The following is a 23,918-nucleotide window of genomic DNA, read 5'->3' as shown; positions in this document are numbered from 1 at the left end:
AGAAGAGGGCGGAGGGTAGTCAGGAAAAAATAGAAGAATCAGAATCATACCTAGAGTTTCCTAGGAACGGGGTACATGATGGTGTGATTTCTGATTCAGAAAAGACGAAGAAAGAACAGGTTTGGAGATGAGGGGAATGAAGAGTTCTCTTTGTGGCATATAAGTTTGAGCTGCCTGTTAGATCTCCAAGAAGAGGTATAAAGTTGAGATTTGGCTAGAATACAGAGAGGAGTTTGACTAGAAATATAATTTGGAAGCCATCAGTACACTGAAATAGTGTAACAGAAAGCAAGAAGGAAGCAAGAAGTGGAGAATGTGAGCACATATACATCTTTCCTGTGGAACAGAACAAAGAACAGATTTGTAAAGTGAGATTTAGGGTAAAGAGGATTTTTTAAATCTTTTTAAGACAGGAAGCATTTTATGCTGATTGGAAGAATCCGTTAGAAAGAAAATTGAAGGTGCAAGAGAGCGCAGATAATTACAGGAATACATTGGAAGATAGAAGAGTTGATCTTTGATAGGAATAGACATGTACCTATCCATTAAAACAGGAAGGAGAGGCAGAGAAAATGGGGACAAATGCCCGTGGTTGATCTGGTAGTGTCAACTGCCAAGTTGCTGCCTTTGTGTAAATAAGTGAGGCCATCATCTCAGAGTAGATAGCTAGCTGGGGGCATAAGGAGAGAGAATTTGTAAAATAGTCACAACTGTTGACTTGAATGGTGTGAAGGCACACTTGCTAGGGAAATATAGTTGAATACCCATTGAGATTGGCAGTCATGAATGTAAAGTGAAACCAGTTAGCACAGTTGGGTAACTTTTCTGTATAATACTTAGTTGCTCTGGGGTAGGTATAGAATAGACAGAAATTTGAGTTTAATTAGGGGTGATGTTTTGCCAGGCAAATACAATGGAGGAAGGGGACAAGGGAGTTTAAAGCATTTGCAAGAGTGATCACAATGATGGAATCTAGGCTGGATAGAAAAAGAAATGAGATTGTGAGGAGACTAATAGGGAAAAAGTTATAGAGTCCTTGGAGTCTTGAAGTACAAGAATAAGAGATCTGGAAGGATAAAAGGTGAAGATCAAAAAGAGGGTTCCTTGGGGGTCCTGAGTGGTTCAGTTGGTTAAACGTCCAACTCTTGACTAAACTCAAGTGATGATCTCACAGTTCGTGGAATTGAGCCCCATGTTAGACTTTGCGAGCCTGCTTGGGATTCTCTCTCTGCCGTTCCTCCACTGTCACATGCACTCTCTCTCGTACTCTCTCAAAACCAAGAAATACACATAAAAAGGGAAGAGGGGCTCCTGGGTGGCTCAGTTGGTTAAGCATCCAACTCCAGCTCAGGTCATGATCTCACAGTTTGGTTCCTGCGTTCGAGCCCTGCATTAGGCTCTTTGTTGTCACCACAGTCTTCTTCAGATCCTCTGTCCCCCGACCCTTTGCCATGTGTGCTTTCCCTCTTTCAAAAAGAAAAAAAAACCATTAAAAAAAGTTTCCTCCAAATTGAAATTTGAGATTTTAGGGGGGGATACAGTTACTGTAATGAGAAGGTTACCAATGTGGCTGACGTCCAGTGGTGGAAGAGATCAGTGAGAATGAGGAAGAAGTCAATCAATAGATAAGGTAGGTGATGGTTCAGCCTTATGGATGTTGAAATCTACTCATGAATGGAAAAGATAGAAAGGAAGTTGGTGAGCCCTGAGCCGAAGTCATGAATGAGGGAGGTTGACTGGGAGTTCTTTAAACGCTAGCTATGAGAATAGATGACGGCTGATTGAATTTCACAGCATGCACTTCAGAGGAGTTGCAGAGAAGGAAAGTGTCACAGTGGTTCAGAAGCAGCATGAAAATGAACAGGAAACCTATCCCTCACCAAGTGAGGTGTGAGAGAAAAGCAGGCCATTCTTGAGAACTCATTTTGGAGGAAGACAGAACTCTGAGCAGACAGCCTAGTTTCAGCAGGATAACAAGGTGATACCAGCCACCCAGAGGTGAGATGATAGAGGACTTTTTTGAGGACAGACTGATTCCAGAAGGAAGAGGTTTGGAACTCAGGAAAGGTTGAAATACTGAATTGCATTAGAGAATTACAGATAATGATAAGAATAAAGGTCTGGGTGAAGATGTAGAGCCTCAATGAGGAAGAGATTAACAGAATCTAACTAACTAAGCTGTGTGGGATTAGTCCTGGATAGGGTTTTGGAGGAAGGACAAAAGGAGTAGTTCAGTCTTTAGTTACTAGCCATATGTGGCCACCAGGCGCTTAAGTAGAGCTAGCCTAAATTGATATGTGCTATAAATGGAAAATACATACCAAATTTTGAAGATTCTGCACAAAAAATCTCAATAAATTTTATATTGGTTACATACTAAAATGATAACATTTTGGATACATGGAGTTACATAAACTATATTATTAAAAATAATTTCCCTTGCAGCGACTGGGTGGCTCAGTCGGTTAAGATTCCAACTTCAGCTCAGGTCATGATCCCACTGTCCGTGAGTTCGAGCCCCGCGTCGGGCTCTGTGCTGACAGCTCAGAGCCTGGAGCCTGCTTTGGATTCTGTGTCTCCCTCTCTCTGCCCCTTCCCTGCTTGGGTTCTGTCTCTCTCTCTCTCAAAAAAGTAAAGTAAAAGCATTAAAAAAATTTTTATAAATAAAGTAAAAACATTTCCCCTGTTTCATTTTACTTTTTATGTGGCCACTAGAAATCTCTAAGTTATATATGTGGCTTGCAGTGTATTTCTGTTGGACAGCACTAATCTAGACTATTTTTCCAGAAATTGAAGACCTTCTGACCATTTTTCATTCCTAGGCAGGGAAAAATCCCACTGGCACCCAAATATCAAGTCTATTTTGCATTGTGTGTGTTTGTCACCATTGAATTTCATTTTAGAAACCCTTTACTCACTCACTTCTGAAAGGTCATTACTTTAAATTTGTATCACATTTACTTTAATACTAACAAAATTAAGTAGCAACTTACCTCTTTGATATTGTGGTACAAGATTACTATGTGTGATAACTTCCTAGTCTTTGAAAACATCCTGTAATCTGACTTTAAGACATTTAAAAACAATCAAACCAAGTTTTGATGTAGTTTTTCCTGACAACACAGATACAGCATCAGAAATTTGAGGGTTTTTCTTTGCCAGCCTTAAAATGCTTTGTAAAAGGCAATGGGTATGAATTTTGATGCCATTTTTCACTTTATGAAACAGATCCAGAGAGGTTATAAGGTTTTTTGACACCAGAAAACAGGCTTATAGTTTTCAGCTGTTATTCCTGTGCTTTGCCCTCAGAGCATTTATTGCATCCGGTAATAAATACAGTAATCCCAGCTATGACATTTTAAGCAGATCATATTTCATTATCAAGAAAATGTTTATGAAATCTGGGTTCTCATGTGCTTCGGGCCAGAATTCATAATAATGAACAATGGGAATATTAAAAGGATAAAATCAAATATTATTGTTAATATTTGAAAAGAATGCATAAATATATTAATGCAACAGCATCTGAAAATTGATTATACCAACCCAACAAATTACTGTTTATAAAATTTTTCAGACTATAAAATGTTCACATAAAAGGTTCCTTAGTAATTGTGTGTCTGACAAGTCAGTAGCAAAATCCCCAAAGTTAAACTAATTTGGTGTAGATTATGTTTATAGATATTTTAGAGGTTTTATATTTAACTAAATAATATAAAGTTATTATAATTAGCAAAATCATACAAAGTTATTATAAATGTATACTTGTTAAAAAAAAAAAAGACCAAATGTTTAACGACCACATAAAGCCCTTTCTTTGACCAATCACAGTTAAAAATAGTTTGCTAAGGACCACGACTGTCATACAAATCAGTAAAGCATTGCTTACTACTTTTAACTTTTAAAAGTCAGACCAGGGTCTGAAATGTTATGACAAAGCCAGGATCCCTGACAAATGGGGTTTCTGGTTGGAAGGTTTTTGGACTAATCATTTTTCTCCGCAGAGGGCCTGGACTCCCTATAATGAACTTGTGGATTCCACTTTTCCAGGCCTAAAGATAAAAGCTAAAATAAACTATTTCTGGAGGTTCTCAATAAGTAATTAGAATATGAACATGTATATATACTTTTCTAAAACTCCCCCTTTCCTTCACAACCATTAAGGAGCTGGAGGGATAATTTTAAGAGGTAAACTGGAAAAATGTATGATGTGTTGCAATTATTTTTTCAAAATACATTCATCTAGGTGGCCCATATCCGAGCAGAAAGAGATATTTTGGTCGAAGCAGATGGTGCCTGGGTGGTGAAAATGTTTTACAGTTTTCAAGATAAGAGGAACCTTTATCTGATCATGGAATTTCTCCCCGGAGGTAAAAGCAAACATAATGGCAAAGGCAGACCGACACGCGCACCTGTTGATTGGGTTTGCTGTTACCGCCCCAGCGGGGAGGCTTTACGTGGGCAGTCATGGTTTCCCAGTAGTTCCTCCTATAATAATGTTACTTTTTATCGCAAATCCGATTATTTTAAAGGAATGATAAAGTTGGTACATTTTAAATACTACCATTCTGGGTTTATGGTATATAATTTGTTAGATTATTAAAAGTCTAGAGTTAAGAACAATAAGTCACTAAAGAAAAAGACAAGGGGCACCTGGGTGGCTGGGTCATTTGGGTGTCACACTCTCGATTTCTGCCCAGGTTGTGATCTGGTTTGAAGCTCGAGCCCTGTGTCAGGCCTCACACTGTCAGCCTGCTTGGGGTTCTCTCCCCTGCCCCCCGCCTCTCTCTTGTTCGTGCTCTCTCTCTTAAAATAAATAAAATAAAATAAAAAAAGAAAGAAAGAAAAGGACAAACAACCCTGTGGGCAAATGATAGACAGTGTATAGAAGGGAAACTCAGGTTGGTCTATAAATATATAGGAAAGTGTTCAACTCTGCTCATATTCAGGGAAATGCAAGTTAAAACAAGAATAAGATACCATTTCACACTCATCTGATTAGTAAAAACATTAAAAGTCTGCTGAGGCTGTGGGAGAAACTGGCCTCTCTTCCACGTAAATTAATTTGTAACTTTTCTGGAGAGCAGTACATAAATACCAATGAAGTGAAAAGAGCATGTGTCCTACACTCTGGCAATTCTACAACCAGTGGATTCCCTGGAGACTCTCGCCAACATGTGCACAACAGATTTGTGAAGGATGTTCATTGCAGCATCGTTGTGACCGTGAAAAGCTGCGTGCAAGATAAATGACCATTAGTAGACTAGATAAATACAATATGGCATGATTAGGTGATGAATTATTTTACAGTTGTTAAAAGTCAGGAGCTCTATTCGTTTCAATAAGAGGATGTTTGAAACAGTCGAGTAATAAAGCCAGCTGTGGAATTACATGTACCATTTATGTAATTTAAAAAATATATAAAAGGCCGTAAATTCATAGTAACCAAATCTACGATCATGGTTACTCAACAAAGAGGGAAAGGAGAGTGAAATGGGATGGAGGACGAAGACTACTTCTGCATGTTTGCTGTTTTTTTAAAGACTTGAACTATCATGAAAAATATTAACAGTTGTCATTTCTGAATTGTAAGTTCATTATTTATTCTTTGTCCCCTTTGAAAGAAAAAAACTCCTGGAAAATAAAAGACTATATTTTAGTGATTTGATGTTCTATTTTTGCCAGACTGGAAAGGTCTGAATATTTTTGAAACTTGAATTTGAAAGAATACACCCCATTTCTAGCATCCTTACTCTGATTCATGTTCATAGTTCAGTATATTATCCTATTCTGGATGTTGAGTGGTAGATGTCACTTCATTATCAGCTCTGTTCTGATTTGACTTCACATAACTTTCATTAGATATCATGAAACTTCTGCTAATGCATTGTAACTTTTTTTACTTGGCCCGAGAGACTGTTGGAGATACACTGAGTGGGTCGTAAAACATAAAAATCAGGCATAGATTGTACGGATACAGAGGAAACTTGAAGTGTTTCTAATACATGATTTTTATTTGCCTTTATTTAGGTGACATGATGACATTGCTAATGAAAAAAGATACCTTGACAGAAGAGGAGACACAGTTCTACATTTCAGAGACTGTTCTGGCCATAGATGCAATCCACCAGTTGGGTTTCATCCATCGGGATATTAAACCAGACAACCTTTTATTGGATGCCAAGGCATGTGAATAGACTGGTGGAATATTGGGTTGCTGATTATTTTGTGGGTAATGGAGTTGATTTTGTGATTGGAAATGGGCAACTACAATTTATGTCCTCGCTCAACTGTGTGAGGTCCTGAATGATGCAATATGAGGGGCTCCAGAGTGAAATGACATCATGAGAGTATGGCTATCTTTATCTTCTAACATTTTCTACCCTTAAAAATCGTCATTGTCAAGTAGTTATAATTTTACATATCACCTATATGAATTTTCAGCTAAGATGTTTATAATAGTTGCATTTAAAAGAAAAATTTATAATTAGGCTTTTGTTTTAAAGTTAATATAATCTATTGATTTTACTAGATTTTCTTTTTTAGGGTCATGTGAAACTGTCTGATTTTGGTTTATGCACGGGATTAAAGAAAGCTCATAGGACTGAATTCTACAGAAACCTTACACACAACCCGCCAAGTGACTTCTGTAAGTCTGATTTTTTTTCTTTTCAGGTTAACATAGTATAGCTGGTTGTTGAGAACTAAAAGTTCTCTTTCTCTCTCCTCACTCCTTAAACCAGTGTATTCTACTTGATTATGTTTGAATTTGTTTTTTGGTAGAGTGTTTCCCTCATGATTACAATTCTCTCTTGTTAACATTAGCATTTCAGAACATGAACTCAAAGAGAAAAGCAGAAACGTGGAAGAAGAACAGAAGACAGCTGGTAAGTCAGCTGTGGCTTTAAGAAAGGTTGCCCTGGTCATAAATTTCACAGCGGGGCAGGAAGTTTCCGCTTGATCATTTTGTATCTTCACAATGGTTAGTACTTACTTTATAGCAATGATAGTGCTTCTTCTGCAATCACATGGTTCTCTTGAGTTTCTCTGTAACATTGCCTTGCCTGTGAAGTGACTGCTGATTTTAACTCTGTGATTTAACTTTATTTTATGGCTCATATCTATAGTTAAGTCATCTGTTTACTAGTAATTAGCACTTTATATAAAACTCATGGACATGAGTAAGATTGTAGTGAATGCCTTGTGCTTTCCATTTTTCATACTTGTTCTGAAATCACAAATATCAATTAGCCTGAGTAAGGTGGTTTGTGTCTCTAAGAACTTCTTTATAGACAAAGTAAATAGGAAATTTGGCATGTTAACAGTATTGCAATAAAACATAAAATAAAATTGGAGAGCAGACTTTGCCACAGATAAACTTCATTACTTTTAATGAACATAAGTTTTAATGGAAGTGGAATAAAACTATGTTTACCCAAACTATTTCTCCTTTATTACTTAGCAAATAAATATAAGAATTGTTTGCACCCTTTCCTCTTTCCCTTTAGCCTATTAACAAGGTCCATAAACATTCTCAGGGTTAGGAATGTGCCTTTTGACTTTGTTTTCCTGATTTCTTATACAACGCCTGCCCATATAGACACTCTGTAAATATTTGTTAAATTCAACCAAGTGATGACAGGGAAACTAATTCAGCATTTTCTCTGAGTATTGGGTAAGGCAAATAGACTGAAAGGTCTGATACCCTCTCAAACTAAACAAAATGACCACTGTGTGATTGAGCTCATTCTATCATTAGCCCAGGTAGTTACTTGCGAGCTTCCTGTGTTTGTAAAAGCATTTCCGTGTTTCTGAAAGCTTAAAAAAATTTTTTTTAATGTATGGAGCCGTGAATTAATCACAAAAACTTCCTTCTACTTTTAAAAGTGCCACTTTCAGATCAGATTTTACAACTGACAGAAGAATTGCATGCAGTATTTCCTACTTACAAGGGGAAAAATGAATAGTGCTTAAAAATATGGTGGGAGTTCTACTTACAGAGCACGTTTACTCCTGTACATGTTTTAAAATTCTCATGGCCATCATCATGACTTCTATCAGTGTTTATTTACCAAGGGAGATGTAGAGGGGACTTTAGTATTTGGGGCAGGAAATCCTCCCCCTGCCCCCTTCCAACCAAATGCCAATCAGCACACCCATCAGGTCATTGAAATGACAAAATCTGCTGTCACACCTTTTCCAATAGTCACTAGCATACTGCCCTTAGTCGAGAACTACTGCCTTAAAGAAATTGTTTTTGTAAGATTCTATACAAATTAAGAATGAAATGCCCGGGAATTCGGTTTATAATGATAATACTGGATGTTTATATATATATATATGTATATAGTCATTTGCAGTTTACAAAGCACATTCCTTCTCTTGTTTCATCCTCCTCTATCAACTGAGTTAGGACAGGTATTACTACTCCCATTTTCTGTAAGCAGAAGCTGAGGCTCAGACAGGTTGAATAACTTGCTTGAGAACACATCAGTAGTGAGTGGGGAACCCAGGCCCACTGGGCTCAACCTCCTTACTCTTTTTGAGATAGATTTTTAACCTTAAAAATAAAAGTTACTTTACCAGCCAAAAATGGGTTATTTGGGAATAACAGAGAATTGCAATTTGAGACATACAAGCTGTGGCAGAACCGTTGGCAAGTCCAACGAAGAAAAGGAATGGTATTTTACGGGAAGAAGGAGGATTTGGACGGCGTTGTTTTGAGCAAAAGTCCGTTGGAGAAAAGCAGTGGCTCAGAGTAGTGAAGGTTTCTCCATGGCTGAGTGCAGGGAAGTGTTCTCGTTGGAGATGTCGTGTGCATTTTTCACTGTTAGGGCTGTGATTGAGGGTTCTTCTGATGGGGTCTGTAATTGATAGCAGGTATAGCTCCCCCTTCCAGTATCCCAAGTCTGCTTTAGTGAGTTCTCCCTTACTAATTTCCACAGGATTTAGGGCTAAATATGTAAATAACTTTGTTGAGCTGCTTGGGAGGACAGAAATCAGATCTTAAAATTTTTTTTAATGTTTTATTTATTTTTGAGAGAGAGAATGACAGCGTGAGCCAGGGAAGGGTCAGAGAGAGAGAAAGACACAGACTCTGAAACAGGCTCCAGACTCTGAGCTAGCTGTCAGCACAGAGCCTGATGCGGGGCTCGAACCCACAAACCGTGAGATTTTTGACCTGACCTGAGCCGAAGTCGGATGCTTAACCGACTGAGTCACTCAGGCACCCCAGAAATCATATCTTAAATAACATTTTTTTCTGACTTGGTTCCTATCACTAAGCTTTCTCCATGATAAACATGCAAATTAAGTACTAGATGAAAAATCAACTTCTGTATATGATGCTTTTTCCAGTAGTGAGCCATTCTCAGAACTTTCAAAAAATATTTAAGTGTGCTGGTTTGATAAGCTCTCCCTTTGCAGGCATATTCCACAGTTGGGACGCCAGATTACATTGCTCCGGAAGTATTTATGCAGACTGGTTACAACAAATTATGTGACTGGTGGTCTTTGGGAGTGATTATGTATGAAATGCTAATAGGTATGTTTTATCATCTGCTTATGTACATACTGTATAAATTTTGTGAGTGCCCCTGATTAAACATATTGCTGATATCATAGGCTAAAATATCTGAACTCTTTTACACCAATTTTTGACATCCCCCAATGTTAAATACACAATAAATACCAATGAACTCTGTAGGGATGCAGGAAGAGGGATTTAACCAGAACTCCCCTGTATCAAAATTGTATCTGCATGGCCTTTCAGGTAAAGGGAGCAGTGCTTTAAATCCTTTATTTTATGCCTTTTTAGCAATTTGATTACAAGTTGATGAATGGGGACATTTTTTTACTGTTGAATAGAGCACTTAGGGCTATTGTGTTTCTTGTGGTATATATGTAGTAGGTATAGCATATTTGATTATAAAAACTGATAAAACTTTTGTTTTCTCTCATATGTAGGATATCCACCTTTCTGCTCTGAAACTCCTCAAGAAACATATAGAAAAGTGATGAACTGGAAAGAAACTTTGGTATTTCCTCCAGAGGTTCCTATATCTGAGAAAGCCAAGGACTTGATTCTTAGGTTAGTGGTTAATTCTCTAGAGGAGTTTGTTGGATTTTAAATCATCACAGGTACCTAAAAGATTAAATCCCATTTTACTTTTGTGGGAAGAAAAGGACCACCACTGATCTATACAGTCAGATCTATAAAGAAAAGGTGTTGTTTTTTTTTTTTAAAAACTGCAAACAATTAAAAGGAAGTATGCAGCAAAAAAAGGTAAGAGTTAAGAAGAGGGACTGGGTGGGGCATCTGGGTGACTCAGTAGGTTAACTTGACTTTTGCTCAGGTCATGACTGAGCCCCGACTCGTGGGAGTGAGCCCTGAGTTGAGCTCTACACTGAGAGCGTGGATCCTGCTGGGGGTTCTCTCTCTCCTCCTCTCTCTGCCACTCCCAGCGTGGGCTCATTCCTTCTCTCAAAATAAATAAATGATCTTTAAAAAAAATAAGAAGAGGAAAACGGTCTTGTATTGTTTCAAAGGTCACTCCTGTTGGAATGCAATGACTCTATCATTAAAGATAAAGGGAAGGAAAATTGCTAGTTTATATCACAGGTCTATATGTGAAATTGTTTCCAAGCAAAGGATTTCATTCTGTATCTAAGCTAAGATGAAGTATTTGGTACTGTTGAGAATAGCTGCAAGGAATATAAATTGGGACAACCTACCACAACAGCTAATTGACAGCATATTATTAAAAAAATCTTTAGACTGTATATGACCTTTGACCCAGTAATCCTAAGAAGTTTGCTTATGCAGATGCTGTATATAAAGATCTAGGGAGAATATGTTTATCATGATAGGTCTTTCAGAATGAAAATTTGAAAACCATTGAAGTGTTCAGTAATAGTGGACTGGCTAAATAAAGCATAGTATTTCTATATATAAATTTTTGAAAATGAAGTTAATGAAAAATAATCGTTTGGGGAAGTTTTCTTACTGTGTTAAATGAAAAAATAAAGCTCTAAAGCAGTAACTACTATAGTAAAATGTATTTTAAAAACTATAATAAAAGACTAAAAGAAAATGGCTCCACACTGCTTACAATAAGTTATCTCCATACAGTGCAATTACAGAGGATATCTATTTTCCCCCCATTTCCCCCAATAAACAGAGCTAACTTCAGCAAACCGAGGGAAAAAAATGAAGTGTTTGAAAAAAATGCAGATAGAGTACTTTGCAAATAGATGTATTTTGCATCTCATCCTTTCTCTGTTTCCATTTTCTAGATTTTGTATTGATTCTGAAAATAGAATTGGAAATAGCGGAGTAGAAGAAATAAAAGGTCATCCTTTTTTTGAAGGTGTAGACTGGGGGCACATCAGGTATGCTCAGAGGCTGTGAATGGGAGAGTCGAAGTAAAAACAGGCTTGGTTTTTCTGGAGTTAGCAATCACCTTGTCTTTGGTTCTACTACATTATATACAAGAGGGAACACTGGTATAATGTTATTAAATCAGTGTTTTATGGATTATGTGGGGTGACACTATACTGGCAATAGCTAAATGACGCATTTTACCTAATGTCTACTTTAAGGGGAAGACCATGTGTTGTGCATCTGTTTCAACTTTTATATTCAGTTACGTGATGTAGGCTGATGTGAGCACAACAGAGACATATTTATATTTCACACTACAACCCCTTATTTTTGTCCTATGACATCACACTGTATACCATTCTGCTCTCTAAAATACCATTTTCTTTATGTATCTTCTTTATAAGAAGATACAGTGCCTTTTTTAAACATTGTGGGGAAAAGTGAAATGACACAAGTAACTTTTAAGAATTTGCTTGTAGTAGGGATGCCTGGGTGGCTCAATCGGTTAAGCGTCTGACTTTGGCTCAGGTCATGATCTCACCATCGGTGGGTTTGAGCCCCACATCGAGCTCTGTGCTGACAGCTCAGAGCCTGGAGCCTGTTTCTGATTTTGTGTCTCCTTCTGTCTCTGCCCCTCTTCCTCTCTCTCTCACACCCCCTCTTCTTCCCCCCTCCTCAAAAATAAATAAACATTAAAAAAATAAAGAATTTGCTTGTGGTTGTTAATTGTAAGCTTTGTCCTTTAATCAGTTTATAGCCAAACCATCTTCAGAAGTTCTGGGCTGCTCCCCACACAGTGACAGTTTAGGAACAGAAATCTGATCATGCTGTTCTCTTCCTTCCCTTTGCACTTAGAATAAACTTCCGGATACGTAACAGCTTTCAGGGCTGTGGGGTGTGGCTCTTCCCTCATCTGCAGCGGTGGCATCTAGTGTGGGGTTTCCCACTCCTGCCACCTCAGGGCTTTGTCAGCTGCTCCTCATTCTACTGAAACGCTCTTCTCTCGGCCCTGTTCCTGCCCCTACCCCTGCCCTGCCTGGCCAGCTCCTTTTCATCTCTCAAGACAGCTTCTGTGTCACTTCCTCCAGGCAGATCTTCACCGGAACTCCTACTATGTGCTAGGCACTCTACCTGTTGTAATAATAACTAAGGTTTATTGATCATTTATTGTATGTCCAGCACTATTGTAAGTACTTATGTGCTTTCTTAATCTTTCTTTAAAATATAATTTATTATAAAGTTGGCTAACATACAGTGTATACAGTGTGCTCTTGGTTTTGGAGTAGATTCCCATGATTCATCACTTACATACAACACCCAGTGCTCATACCAACAACTGCCTTCCTCAGTGCCCTCACCTGTATTCCCCTCTCCCCCACCCCCATCAACCCTCAGTTTGTTCTCTGTATTTAAGAGTCTCTTATGGTTTGCCTCCCTCACTCTCTGTGTGTTCTTCCCCTTCCCCTGCCCCCCATGGTCTTCTGTTAAGTTTCTCAAGATCCACATATGGGTGAAAACACATATTTGTCTTTCTCTGACTGACTTGTTTCATTCAGCATAATACCCTCCAGTTCTATCCACTTTGCTACAAATGGCCAGATTTCATTCTTTCTCATTGCCATGTAGTATTCCATTGTAAATATATACCACATCTTCTTGATCCACTCATCAGTTGATGGACATTTAGGGTCTTTCCATACTTTGGCCATTGTTGAAAGTACTGCTGTGAACATCGGGGTACATGTGCCCCTATGCATCAGCACTTCTGTATCCCTTGGGTAAATCCCTAGCAGTGCTATTGCTGGGTCACAGGGGAGTTCTATTGTTAATTGAAGGAACCTCCACACTGCTTTCAAGAGCAGCTGCACCAGTTTGCATTCCTACCAACAGTGCAGGAGGGTTGCTGTTTCGCCACATCCTCGCCAGCATCTGTTGTTTCCTGGGTTGTTAACTTTTAGGCACTTTTAATCTTATAATCAGAGCAAATCTTATAAAATAGGTACTATTATTATCGTGTCTGTTTTACAAATGAGGAACTAAGGCATGGAGTGGTAATTTACCTATAGTGCCACAGGTAGTAAATAATCTTGTGAGAATTTTCTAACCAGAGTTGGACAAAGGCGGTTTGGTTTTGGATTCCTGGCTCTTCACTGCTGTGCCGCATTACACTGTACCTACCTCATCTCACTGAACAGAACTAGGACTCCTGCCTTTTTATAGTTGGAAGGACATGTAGAGACCCATAGTCGAATCTCTTGCGTTGACAGTAAGGAAATAGGTGTAGAGCAGGGACTTGTCTTCCCAAGTTAATGCAGCTAGTTAATGACGAGATCAGCTCTTAGGACACCAAAGTCTATGGTTCTTTTCACTAAACTAGTATAAATTTATTAAGTTTCCACATTAAATACAAATAAGTTGGAATGACTCTGGGGAAAAATGCATGTTTTTACATAACAGGCTTTGTTACCTTATTACCTAATACATCCAGTTAAGTTTTTGTGCTTCCCTCTACACACGACTTTTAATGTATGCATCTTCTACTAGAAGAATCCTCTTCCTGAATTACTTAGATGGGATCCAGTACCCACAATATCTGGCATACTTTATACAGTTACAAAATCATTTGAACAAAATCTCTTCTGTTCTCACTTTCCCTTTCTTTAACTCTTATTTTTAACACTTACAAAAAAAAAACAAACCAGTACGAGAAAGACTGGGTACAGAATCATAAAAACTCCAAGTAAATGGTAATTTTTAAATAAAATACTATATTCAACTATGAAATCCACTTAACAGTGTTCAAGGCCACAGTAAATTTCCTTGGCTCTTCTGATATCCACAGAATAGCAGAATTTACAAGTAGAGTTATTTTTTGGAAATCAAGAGTTAAGGAAAACTTACCATGCTACTCGGTACTTTTTTTTATAGGGAAAGACCAGCTGCAATCCCTATAGAAATCAAAAGCATTGATGATACTTCAAATTTTGATGACTTCCCTGAATCTGATATTTTACAACCAGGTAAGACACCATAGCACAACTAACACTATTACGAGGATGCTGCCATTTTCACTAATGAAATCCTTTGCTCTTGGTTCATTTTTCTATCTTTCTAGTGCCAAACACCACAGAACCGGACTACAAATCCAAAGACTGGGTTTTTCTCAATTATACGTATAAAAGGTTTGAAGGGTTGACACAGCGCGGCTCTATCCCCACCTACATGAAAGCTGGGAAGTTATGAACCCAGATCACATTCGCACACAACCAAGAGAACTCAGGTAGCTGCACCACCAGGCTTGCTTGGCGTAGATAACACGACACCGAAAAAACTCCCGAAGACAGTGGTGCTTCTGAGCACAAGAGGAAATTCTGCCGGATTAGGATTTCTGAGACTACTACAGGAATTGGTTGGCAGTGCCAGCTGGCTTTCTTTTTTTTTTTTTAGTATTTTATTATTTTTGTTAACTTTATTATATGAAGGTACTGGAATAAAAGAAATGTACATCCCTCTGTAACTGCACTGCCTACATGCGTATTAAGGTCCGTTCTGCCTGTGTGTGCTGTGGCTTTTGTACTGTAACACCTCTGATCAATTCAGGAGAAACATATCATTTAAAGCAGCATAGGCTAACCTGTAGGTAACACTGCAGTGTCGCTGTTCTACTGCAAATCTTATGGGTCTAGATAATCACACACACAAAAAGCCATCTTCCATAGTTGGTGTTAGAATACTTGCCCCGTTGGTTTGGACCTACGTCGAATGAATATATCTGAAGACAATTTCTGTAAAGGTTTTAACAAGTTCTAGAAAGGAAATACACTGGTTCTGTAAAAAATAGAGTTTATCATCATGTCATTTCACACACTCCACAATTGGGAGTGACAGGTTTATAAGAAGGAGGAAGTTTAACACCTTCACTCAAGCACTCCACTAAAATATTTACTTTGCATTCAGAAATACTGATGACCTTTATATACGTAGTCTGTATACTCATAGGGAGATGTACTGTATTATATAACGTGTAAAGTTGCTTTTCTTGTGACAAAAGGACTTCTTTTTTAATAAGAGGACATGGCATTATTTTGGTTTGATTATGGTGAGTTGAATTTAAGAAATGACCATGAAGGCTGCTTGTAGAACTGGTGTATTTTTATTAAACTATTTTTTTAAATGTCAACTTTCTGATCATGTAAATGGACTTATGGAGAACAAAGAGCTATTTACTTTGGTTTTTTAGAAAGTTGTTAACATATCATGGCCGGTTAACTTTTATTTCTTTTGGTGAAGATTTTTCCTTTGATAGTACTTATATTGTTGTGCCATTATTTTCTTACACTCCAAATGTACCAAAGATCCTGAACAGAGTGGATGTTCACCACTGAGTAGAATTTTCCTTTCCTGTGGGAATGCCATATTCGGACACGACAGATCTTTGATAGAGGTCAGCTCATTCAAGGGCAGTATTGTTCATGTTCAGCTACATCACTGTGGTTAATGTAAGTGAAATTAAGGAAGTAAATGCAGGCGGGGTGGGGGGGCGGGGCAGGTTGTGAGAAGAAGGTGGGGGGATGCCTTCAGCATCAAATTCTTTAGCTATTTCCCTAAGAATGAAATAATCTTTTCTAGCTCAACCCTTTAATTCTAAAATGACTCTCTGAGGTTTTGGTTTCAAAAGTACTAGTTAAGGAACAACATTTTATCAAAGAATGGCCTAATGTTTGTCTTAACTGTTAATTGATGAGGTTTTTTTTTTAAGATACATTTACAACCATTATAAATTATCTGTGATCCAAATCTAAAATGATGATTTATTCTAGGTATGTTCTTCTTAATGGGGAAGAACTGCATAGCTCAGTGCGCATCTACTGAAGCTTTTGTAGACGTTGCTGCGGGGTAGCTCCGCAGTGTTTCAACGGGGCATCCTGGGGTTTTCCTGTTTGTTTTTCTCCTGTTCTTTCTCTTTCCTCCTCCCTCCCTTCCTCCCTTCCTTCCATTTGTTTGGCACTTACTATGCGTTCGTCTAATAGTTCATCTCCATTTTTCTTGTTTGGATCATGTAGCTGAGTAGGAGAGAACTATTACAGTTCTGGGGTTACCTCAGTTTGACCAACTCTGGTTCTTCTAATTATAACTGCATCTAATTTTTAAAAATCTGTAACTTCTCAGTTTTATAAGATTTTCTCACCCCACCTCATTCCCTCTTTTTTTTTTTTTTTTTTAAAAAAAGACTGCTTTGCTAGTGTGATAGTGAATGAGTAAGATAGGAGGAAATTACATCACTCTCTAATTGTAACATAGTGACTATTCCAGTATAGAAAAATGTCATTAATTCAAGTTGAGAGAGAGAAAGAACTAAAGTTTACTTTTTAATTGAATAAGAGTAGAGCATTTTGGTTTCTAGCTCTCTCATTTTTATGAGCAGGAAGAACTTGGAAGTAGTTATGATTTCTTGGCAGTGGAAGGGCAGTTCTGGAAAGTTTACTTTGTTTAGTCTCATTATTCCCTGGAGTTGACAGAGTGATTCACAATCTTTGGGGTTTACTCCTTGTCAAAAGCATTTCTTAAGTGCCTATCTAAAAGCAATTAAAGACTGTGTCTGCCCTTTGGAAGCTAAGAATTTGACTCATGATGCAAATTAGCTAGATAATTTGCAAAGTACCCCTGAGATTGAATTTTCTCTATTATACACTTAACCATATTTCAGGTGAGCCATTTAATTTAAATGACAAAACCCAATCTAATTAACTGAGCATAATGGCATTTTCTTTAAATTAGACTCTATTTTGAATTAAAGAATTTTATTATAAACTGTGTGTTTTTGGTTTTTTCTAAGTACATAGAAAGCTTGTATAATTCAGATTTATTGATTTCCTGATTTAATGTAGACTTGGACTTTTTTATTAAAAAAACCTTTGTATTAAAGCAAGTTATGTTATTTTTCTTTTATGCTTTTCTTATGAACATAGCTTTACAAATTTAAATTTATTGGAGCATAGTGCTATCTGAAAACAAGGAATTTCTTATAAGTCAACCTTTTCTGAATGAAATATATAGCTGATTTAATAAGCTATTAGTGGAATGGAAACTAACATGTAGAATACTCAAAACTTTTCTTTGGTTGCTAAGGCTTAAGATAGGGTGTCATTTATTTCTATAATAGAATCCTGTTTCTTTTTTTAAAAAACATCTATATATCTTTGTGTAAATCTGTGAATTTAAAAAATATTTTTAAGCTCATTTATTTTTGGTGTTTTATTGTAGACAACCTTGAGACAATCAAGCAGTATCTACTGGTTAGAAGAACTGATGATTCTTCTTTGGATGATCTTTAAATGAATGAATTGAGATCTGAATCAGTAGAGAACAACTCCTAGCATCTGAACACATTCCCTTTGAGTTGTTAAGGTTGAGAACATTCAGAACAAATGTTTTTCTATAACATGACTATTTCCTCGTCTTTATTTCACATTTATTTTCTCTTTAGAAGTGCACTTATTCTGAAAAGTTTTAATGAAACAAACACTTAGAACAAATGTAAATACAAAACACTTGGGACTACTAGATATATTTTAGATTTTTATGAAAAAAATATGACAGCATATTGTTACATTAAAAAGAAATGAAGTAATAAAAATAGATCTTAGTTATTTTTTAAAAGCAATATAAATTATCCAGCATTTGTCTAGAAAAATAATCATCAGGCTCTCAAGTACTGTGTTTAGTTGCTGAGTCTTAAAAAAATGTTTTGGTGGTATCAGGCCTTTTTCATTGAAGGTAAGAAAAGAATAAAAACTATGTTTATAAGATTTTTGTTGGTGAGGTGTTTTGGTTTTATTTTCAAGTTTTGAGACAGGTGTTATCCAAAATACAAGAAAGACTATTAAATATATGCCATTTTTCCACTTAAATATCACATCAAGAATAAAATTAATATTTGAAGTTTCAACTGTGTTATGTTTAAGCAATCAAGGTAGTTTTACAGGTTTGTATCCAACTACCCGACTAAGTCAAAATCAGTTTGCAAGCAGGATTGAAATTGAAAATGCCTTAAAATCAAATTTAAAATGCCTCCAAATAGCATGGAAACACAGGTAAATTGCTCTTGAACCCAAGTCCAGTGCTCCTTTAGTCCCCAACACCACACAAGATGCTTCATTGACAAATTACCTCATGTGCTTCTAGACCTCAGAAATATACATGGGGAGCTAGTGACAGATTGGTCACTTTGGGTACTTTAGACTGCAAGTGCCAGAAGATCCAAGTCAAGATGGCTTCAAAATAAGGAAAATTATGATCTCCTGTAACATGAAGACTCAAGATGGGGAGCTTCCAGGGTAGTCAATTTCACATCTGAAAAGCAATATCAAGAACATAGGTTCTTTCCAGCCTAAATGTCCATCAACTAATGAATGGATCAAGAAGATATGGCTTATATATATAATGGAATACTACATGGCAATGAGAAAGAGTGAAATCTGGCCATTCATAGCAACGTGGATGGACCTCAAGGGTGCCATGCTAAGTGAAATAAGTCAGCCAGAGAAGGACAGATACCATATGTTTTCACTCATAAGTCTAACAGAGATTTAACAGAGGACCAAGGGGAGGGGAAGGGGGGAAAAGGGAAGAGGGAGGGAGGCAAATCATGAGAGACTCTTGAATACAGAAAACAAACAGGGCTGAAGGGGGAGGGGGGAAAAGGAAGGAAAGTGATGGACATGGAGGAGGGCACTTGTGGGGAAGAGCACTGGATGTTATATGGAAACCAATTTGACAAAAAAGAACATAGGCTCTTTCCATTTTTTTTCTACTTTGTTGGTAGTTTTAGCTTTGTCCTTGGCTATAAGGACTCTAAGCATCAAATCTTTCTACAACATGTTAAGTCCCTAGAATTATTTCGAGTGCCTTGGAGGCTCAGTTGGTTAAGCAACTGACTCTTGATTTCAGCTCGTCATGAATTTATGCTTAGTGGGATGGAGCCCCACATCAGGCTTCAGACTGGCAGTGCAGAGCCTGCTTGGGATTCTCTATTTGTCTCTTCCCAGCTCGCATGCATGCTCTCTCAAGATAAATAGATAAACTTTAAAAAACTACTTCTTACACCCCCTTCTTAAAATCAAGGACAATATTTTCTAGAAGCATTCTAAGCAATGTAACCCCCACATTTTATTGGCCATGATTATGTCATCTATCCATTCCTGGCGATTGACTGAAAACTAATCAGGATTCATATCTCTAGTACTAGGGTGAGGCTTACTTAAAGCCCATGGCCACCTGATACCAGAACCAACTGGACTTCTTTTACCAAGCTCCAAGATCACCAAAAGTGTGCCATACATGTTCATAACTGGTTTTTACCTTAAGTCACTATACCTGGATTTTCTTACTGGTTCTCTCATTGCCATATATGAACTGAAGGCTGACCCATTAAGGTCTTTCCTGGCCCATCAAAAACCGGAGTTCTAAGTCCCATTGTGTAGACCACAACTCAGCTACTGCAATCTCAGGTTGCTTGTCCTTTGGAGAAGCAGGCATAGGGGTGGGTCTCTGGGCCTCATACAAACAGAATAGATGTATGGCCCAGTGATCAGGGTTTGGTCTAGTGCTTTTGCCATCCCTGCCCGCTCCGAATCATCTCTTCACTGGTCTGTCTCCCCCTCTGCTGTTATAGCAGTAATAGAGATGCTCCTCACTGTATTTCCCCAGGATCCATCTAGGAGTGGGGTGGCCTAATTATTTTTGACTCAAATGCCTTGTCTAACTTGAGTAGAGGGGCTTTGACTAATAGAAATCAAAACATTCCTCAGGTGAGGTTGTGCTAATTGCTTTACTGTTCACATTAAAATGTTCCTTATCAAACCCTTGAATATAGGATGACTTCTCTTCCAAAGAGAGGAAGCCATAACAGGAAAGGGAGACTGTCCTTTCCTTTCTTGTCCTCTTGGGTAAGATAATCATGAACAGAACTTGAAGACCACTCCTATCCAAAACCATATGCTATGAGAAGGACTGAGGAGGACCGGGGATGTCATACTTGTCTTCAGAGTGTCCAAAATCTGCAAATGTAAAACTTAGATCGGCTTTTGACACTTAAAACACACAAACATAATCTCTAAGGAAAAATTACACTAAGCAGTAACTCCATGTATCAAGAGCTGTCTGCACAACCATGCTTGTCCCTTTTTGTATTTTTCTCAGAATTTTAGTTTATTGCTTGCCTTTGGCTAGTAGAAATACATAAACAACTTACACCCGCCACAACCCAGGCTTGGGAAAATGGGTTTTTGACAAGTTGAAGCAATATTTCCTGAAGTAGAGTACTTAAAACATCTCAAAATCAACTAGGGTACTCATCTGAAACAAGGATTCAGAACTACTAAATCAGCATCTCTAGGAGTGGGTCTGAAATAGTGCGCATTATCATGAACATCCAACTTTGGGAACCACGGAGCGAAGGCCTTGGAAAAGGACGCAGGTTGGACTTTTCCAAAATGAAATAATATCCACCGAACCAACTGCTGTGAGAACAGCTAAATGACATGACGGGTGCACAGTGGCTGAAGCACAAGTCAGTGCCTGGCCCACGGTAGCGCTCTATAAATACGTGTGAACAAATGCATGAAGTAACTGCATGTTGTGGGCAGCCCTACTTTCCATCTAAGGCTGATCTCAAACTGTTCTCATTTTTAATAAGAACATAAATCAACTCCAAAGGCATTGAAAAGGAATGTAGCCTTCACCAAAGTTGCTATTTTCCAGGGCAACAATGTAAGAGGTTTTGCATTATACAGCGAAGTTCCCTTAATACCCTTTTATCTTTCTCAAATTTCTACTCCCTGTGGCGGCTCCCACCACATCCTTTTCTCTCTCTCATGAGTATAGCCTCCTGCACTTACCTTCTCCGCTTCCTTTCCCCTTCGTAAGCCAAGCTCAAGCTGATCTTCCCCACACCAGACGCCCGCTGTGGGCCCATCTACTCCTTGAAACACATTTGGCCTCTCTGTTTCTCCCACCTGCACTCCCACTCATCAACCTGCTTAGCAAAAACAAGAATCTTCCCCAGTGTTGACCTTTCATAGAATGCTAGGGGGTGGAGGAGGGAGGGTGACAGGGAAGAAAGGTAGTGTTTTTTTTGTTTTTAATTTTGAGAGAGAAAGCAAGCAGGGGAGGGGCAGAGAGAAAGTGAGAGAGAATCCCACATAGGCTCCATGCTGTCAACGCAGAGCCCAGATGCAGGGCTCGAACTCACCAACCAGTAGATCATGACCTGAGCAGATGCTTAACCAACTGAGCCAGGCAGACACCCTGCAAGGGTAGTTTTGAATAATAATAATGTATTTTCTCCACTTAGGAGCTCATTAATGGGTAGTTATTTTCATATTTATGCATCATAGGAAATAGTAGCCTCAGCGTAACTACACTCTGAAACGGGCAGATTTCTTTTTCTTTTTTTTGTCATGAACCAACTAAAATATCTACATGGTCTTAAGAACTCTCAAACTAAATCACTTCATTACAAAAAATATAAATCACACTGTTACAATCCATCAGGAGGTTGACAAGAATAGGAATTTAGTTTTGAGACAGTGGTTACTAATTCCAGTACTGTTCTTGCCTGAGTACTTGGCAGGGAAGCAACATTAACCAACAAACTAAGGTCACCCTAGGATTAGCAATGATTCCCAAAGAGCAATGCTGTCCCTGGGCTTTGGGTGGAAAATGTCCTTGACCATAAGGAACTATATATAACGTGCTCTGCAAGTTATGTTTCAAATCATTTCTCCTACATTTTGCCCATGGAGAAATGATTAGAAAACCACTGCTTGAAAATGAGAGATTACCATCCTATTCATTTCTTACGATAACAGGTTTTCTACTTCTGTCTTAGCCTATGAGATATAATAGAACTACTCTTTAAAAAAAAAAAAAAAGTCCTAGAAAGGAAAGCTCCAGAGCATAAAGAAAAAGTAGCAAGTAGGATTTAAATTTGAACATTAAAGGGAATGCACTTTAAGCTCGAAGAGTGATTTGCCGCCACGGAATTCTGTGGTTCTCTTTGAGCATTACTTCCTGCTATCATATTTAGGTTCTGGGTGCCTTTTCTTTGACTTTCAGGCTTTGGGTGGAAGTGAATCATCATTTCTAAGAAATGAGGACAGCAGTGATTCACCGGCAAGCTTACTGGATACCATGGTGTGAACTCCTAAGAAGATCTGACTTTTACAGTCTGGCTTCTCCCATTCACTGGCCCAAAAGCCTATCTCTGAGCCTCTGCTTGGCTACTGATAAGACAACATTTACAGCTGTCCAACCACCTCGCAAAGGTTGTTGTGAGGCTCACATGAGATGACAAAGGGGAAAACGCATTGTCCTCAAGACAATGCATACATAGTCTGTACTGTACACTTTCACCAGGGCCCTAACATTTCTGCTTCGCCATTAAGGTGACATGTAACCGATGCCTGGGTCTTAGAATGCCTCCGCACTTGGTAAACCATCTGCAGACAGTGTATTTGTGTCTGGAAAGCCAGGGTTTGAACATATATTCGCAGAAACCTGGGCCAGATTTAAGACTATCTGCCAGGCTTTCTGTGGACTTTTTCTTTTTGAGCAGCCAGCGGAAACTGGTGGATTTCAGGTGGCGCTCCAAGTCAGAGCTGGAATTGAGATGTCTCAAGAGTGGCTTTGATTCGGGAAGTGCCTTGATGTGTATTACTGAGGGCAGCGGAGTTCCTAAGCATTGACTTCCACCTCCAGCAGCGTAAAATCCCAGTCCCCCTTAGGAGGGCAGCAGTTTCCTCTGGTCCCGCCTACTTCTGCTCGGGAACAACACTGTTTCAACCCCCTGCTCTGGTTTGGCCCCAAGTAGCCCTCAGGACACATACGCAGCTAGTTAAGACGCTGTGATAAAGAGTGCCGGTAGGAAAAGGAATAGATTTAGGCTTGTTGATACAAAGCTTTAGTGGTTTCTCTGCTGTTCCTTTCCTCCACCCCACACCTCTGCTAGGCAAACTGTAACCCAGGCACGCGTCTAGGAATCGGCGGGCGCGGAGAGAAGCAGCATCTTCCGCACAGGATGGAGGGCTGTCAAATGATCCCCAGAGGATCCTGCTTCTGGAGTTACCCAACCGTTGCGGGAGCCAAAACAGCTTCCTCGGTGACCCACTGTCTGTCATCGCACCCTGTCTCTGCAGCGAAGCCCTTCCCGAACCCTTCTGTGTACCAGGGAAGTTTCTCTTCCAGCTGAGCCACCACCTCCGGGCCCCCGAGGCCCCCACCTTGCAATGATCTCCTTTCATCCTTTATCTTTTTTCCCAAGAGAAACAACTCCGATCCTAGGAGCCCTTAAACTACTAATCTTAAAGTGATCGTGGAAACCTGTTTGAAAACGCCGGGTTCCAGAAAGGCTCCAGGTGCAGCCTCCCCGGCCTCGGTGCGCCCGGCCTCCAGCCGCAGAGGTCGGGGGCGGTGCCGCGGTGACTCCGCCCAGCGCCCGGTCCCTTTCTCGCGGCTCAGAGCCCCGCACCGCCCA

General features: G+C 38.8%; 1 protein-coding gene across 5 annotated transcripts in view; it reads left to right on the top strand.

Annotated features, from left to right (window-relative positions):
* The window catches only part of STK38L (serine/threonine kinase 38 like), an 84,040-nt gene extending 65,844 nt beyond the window's left edge, over nucleotides 1-18,196 (top strand). For 3 of the 5 annotated variants that reach the window (XM_029955815.1, XM_029955812.1, XM_029955816.1), the window contains 9 exons: nucleotides 4,247-4,370; nucleotides 6,031-6,185; nucleotides 6,547-6,649; nucleotides 6,826-6,887; nucleotides 9,427-9,544; nucleotides 9,967-10,090; nucleotides 11,296-11,391; nucleotides 14,312-14,403; nucleotides 15,739-15,910. In XM_029955815.1, the coding sequence (XP_029811675.1) occupies nucleotides 4,247-4,370; nucleotides 6,031-6,185; nucleotides 6,547-6,649; nucleotides 6,826-6,887; nucleotides 9,427-9,544; nucleotides 9,967-10,090; nucleotides 11,296-11,391; nucleotides 14,312-14,403; nucleotides 15,739-15,881 (1,017 nt within the window). In that variant the 3' untranslated portion in view covers nucleotides 15,882-15,910. Of the gene's footprint in view, nucleotides 1-4,246; nucleotides 4,371-6,030; nucleotides 6,186-6,546; nucleotides 6,650-6,825; nucleotides 6,888-9,426; nucleotides 9,545-9,966; nucleotides 10,091-11,295; nucleotides 11,392-14,311; nucleotides 14,404-14,498; nucleotides 15,911-17,647 lie in introns of those variants that run through there. The other 2 variants (XM_029955813.1, XM_029955814.1) reach the window with 2 other exon arrangements.
* Nucleotides 18,197-23,918: the final 5,722 nt, after the last annotated feature.

The sequence above is a fragment of the Suricata suricatta genome, chromosome 10, assembly GCF_006229205.1.
Source record: "Suricata suricatta isolate VVHF042 chromosome 10, meerkat_22Aug2017_6uvM2_HiC, whole genome shotgun sequence".
NCBI classification, from domain to species: Eukaryota; Metazoa; Chordata; class Mammalia; order Carnivora; family Herpestidae; genus Suricata; species Suricata suricatta.
The sequence above is the reverse complement of the archived record's forward strand: the minus strand, read 5'-3'. Positions and strand labels throughout refer to the sequence as shown.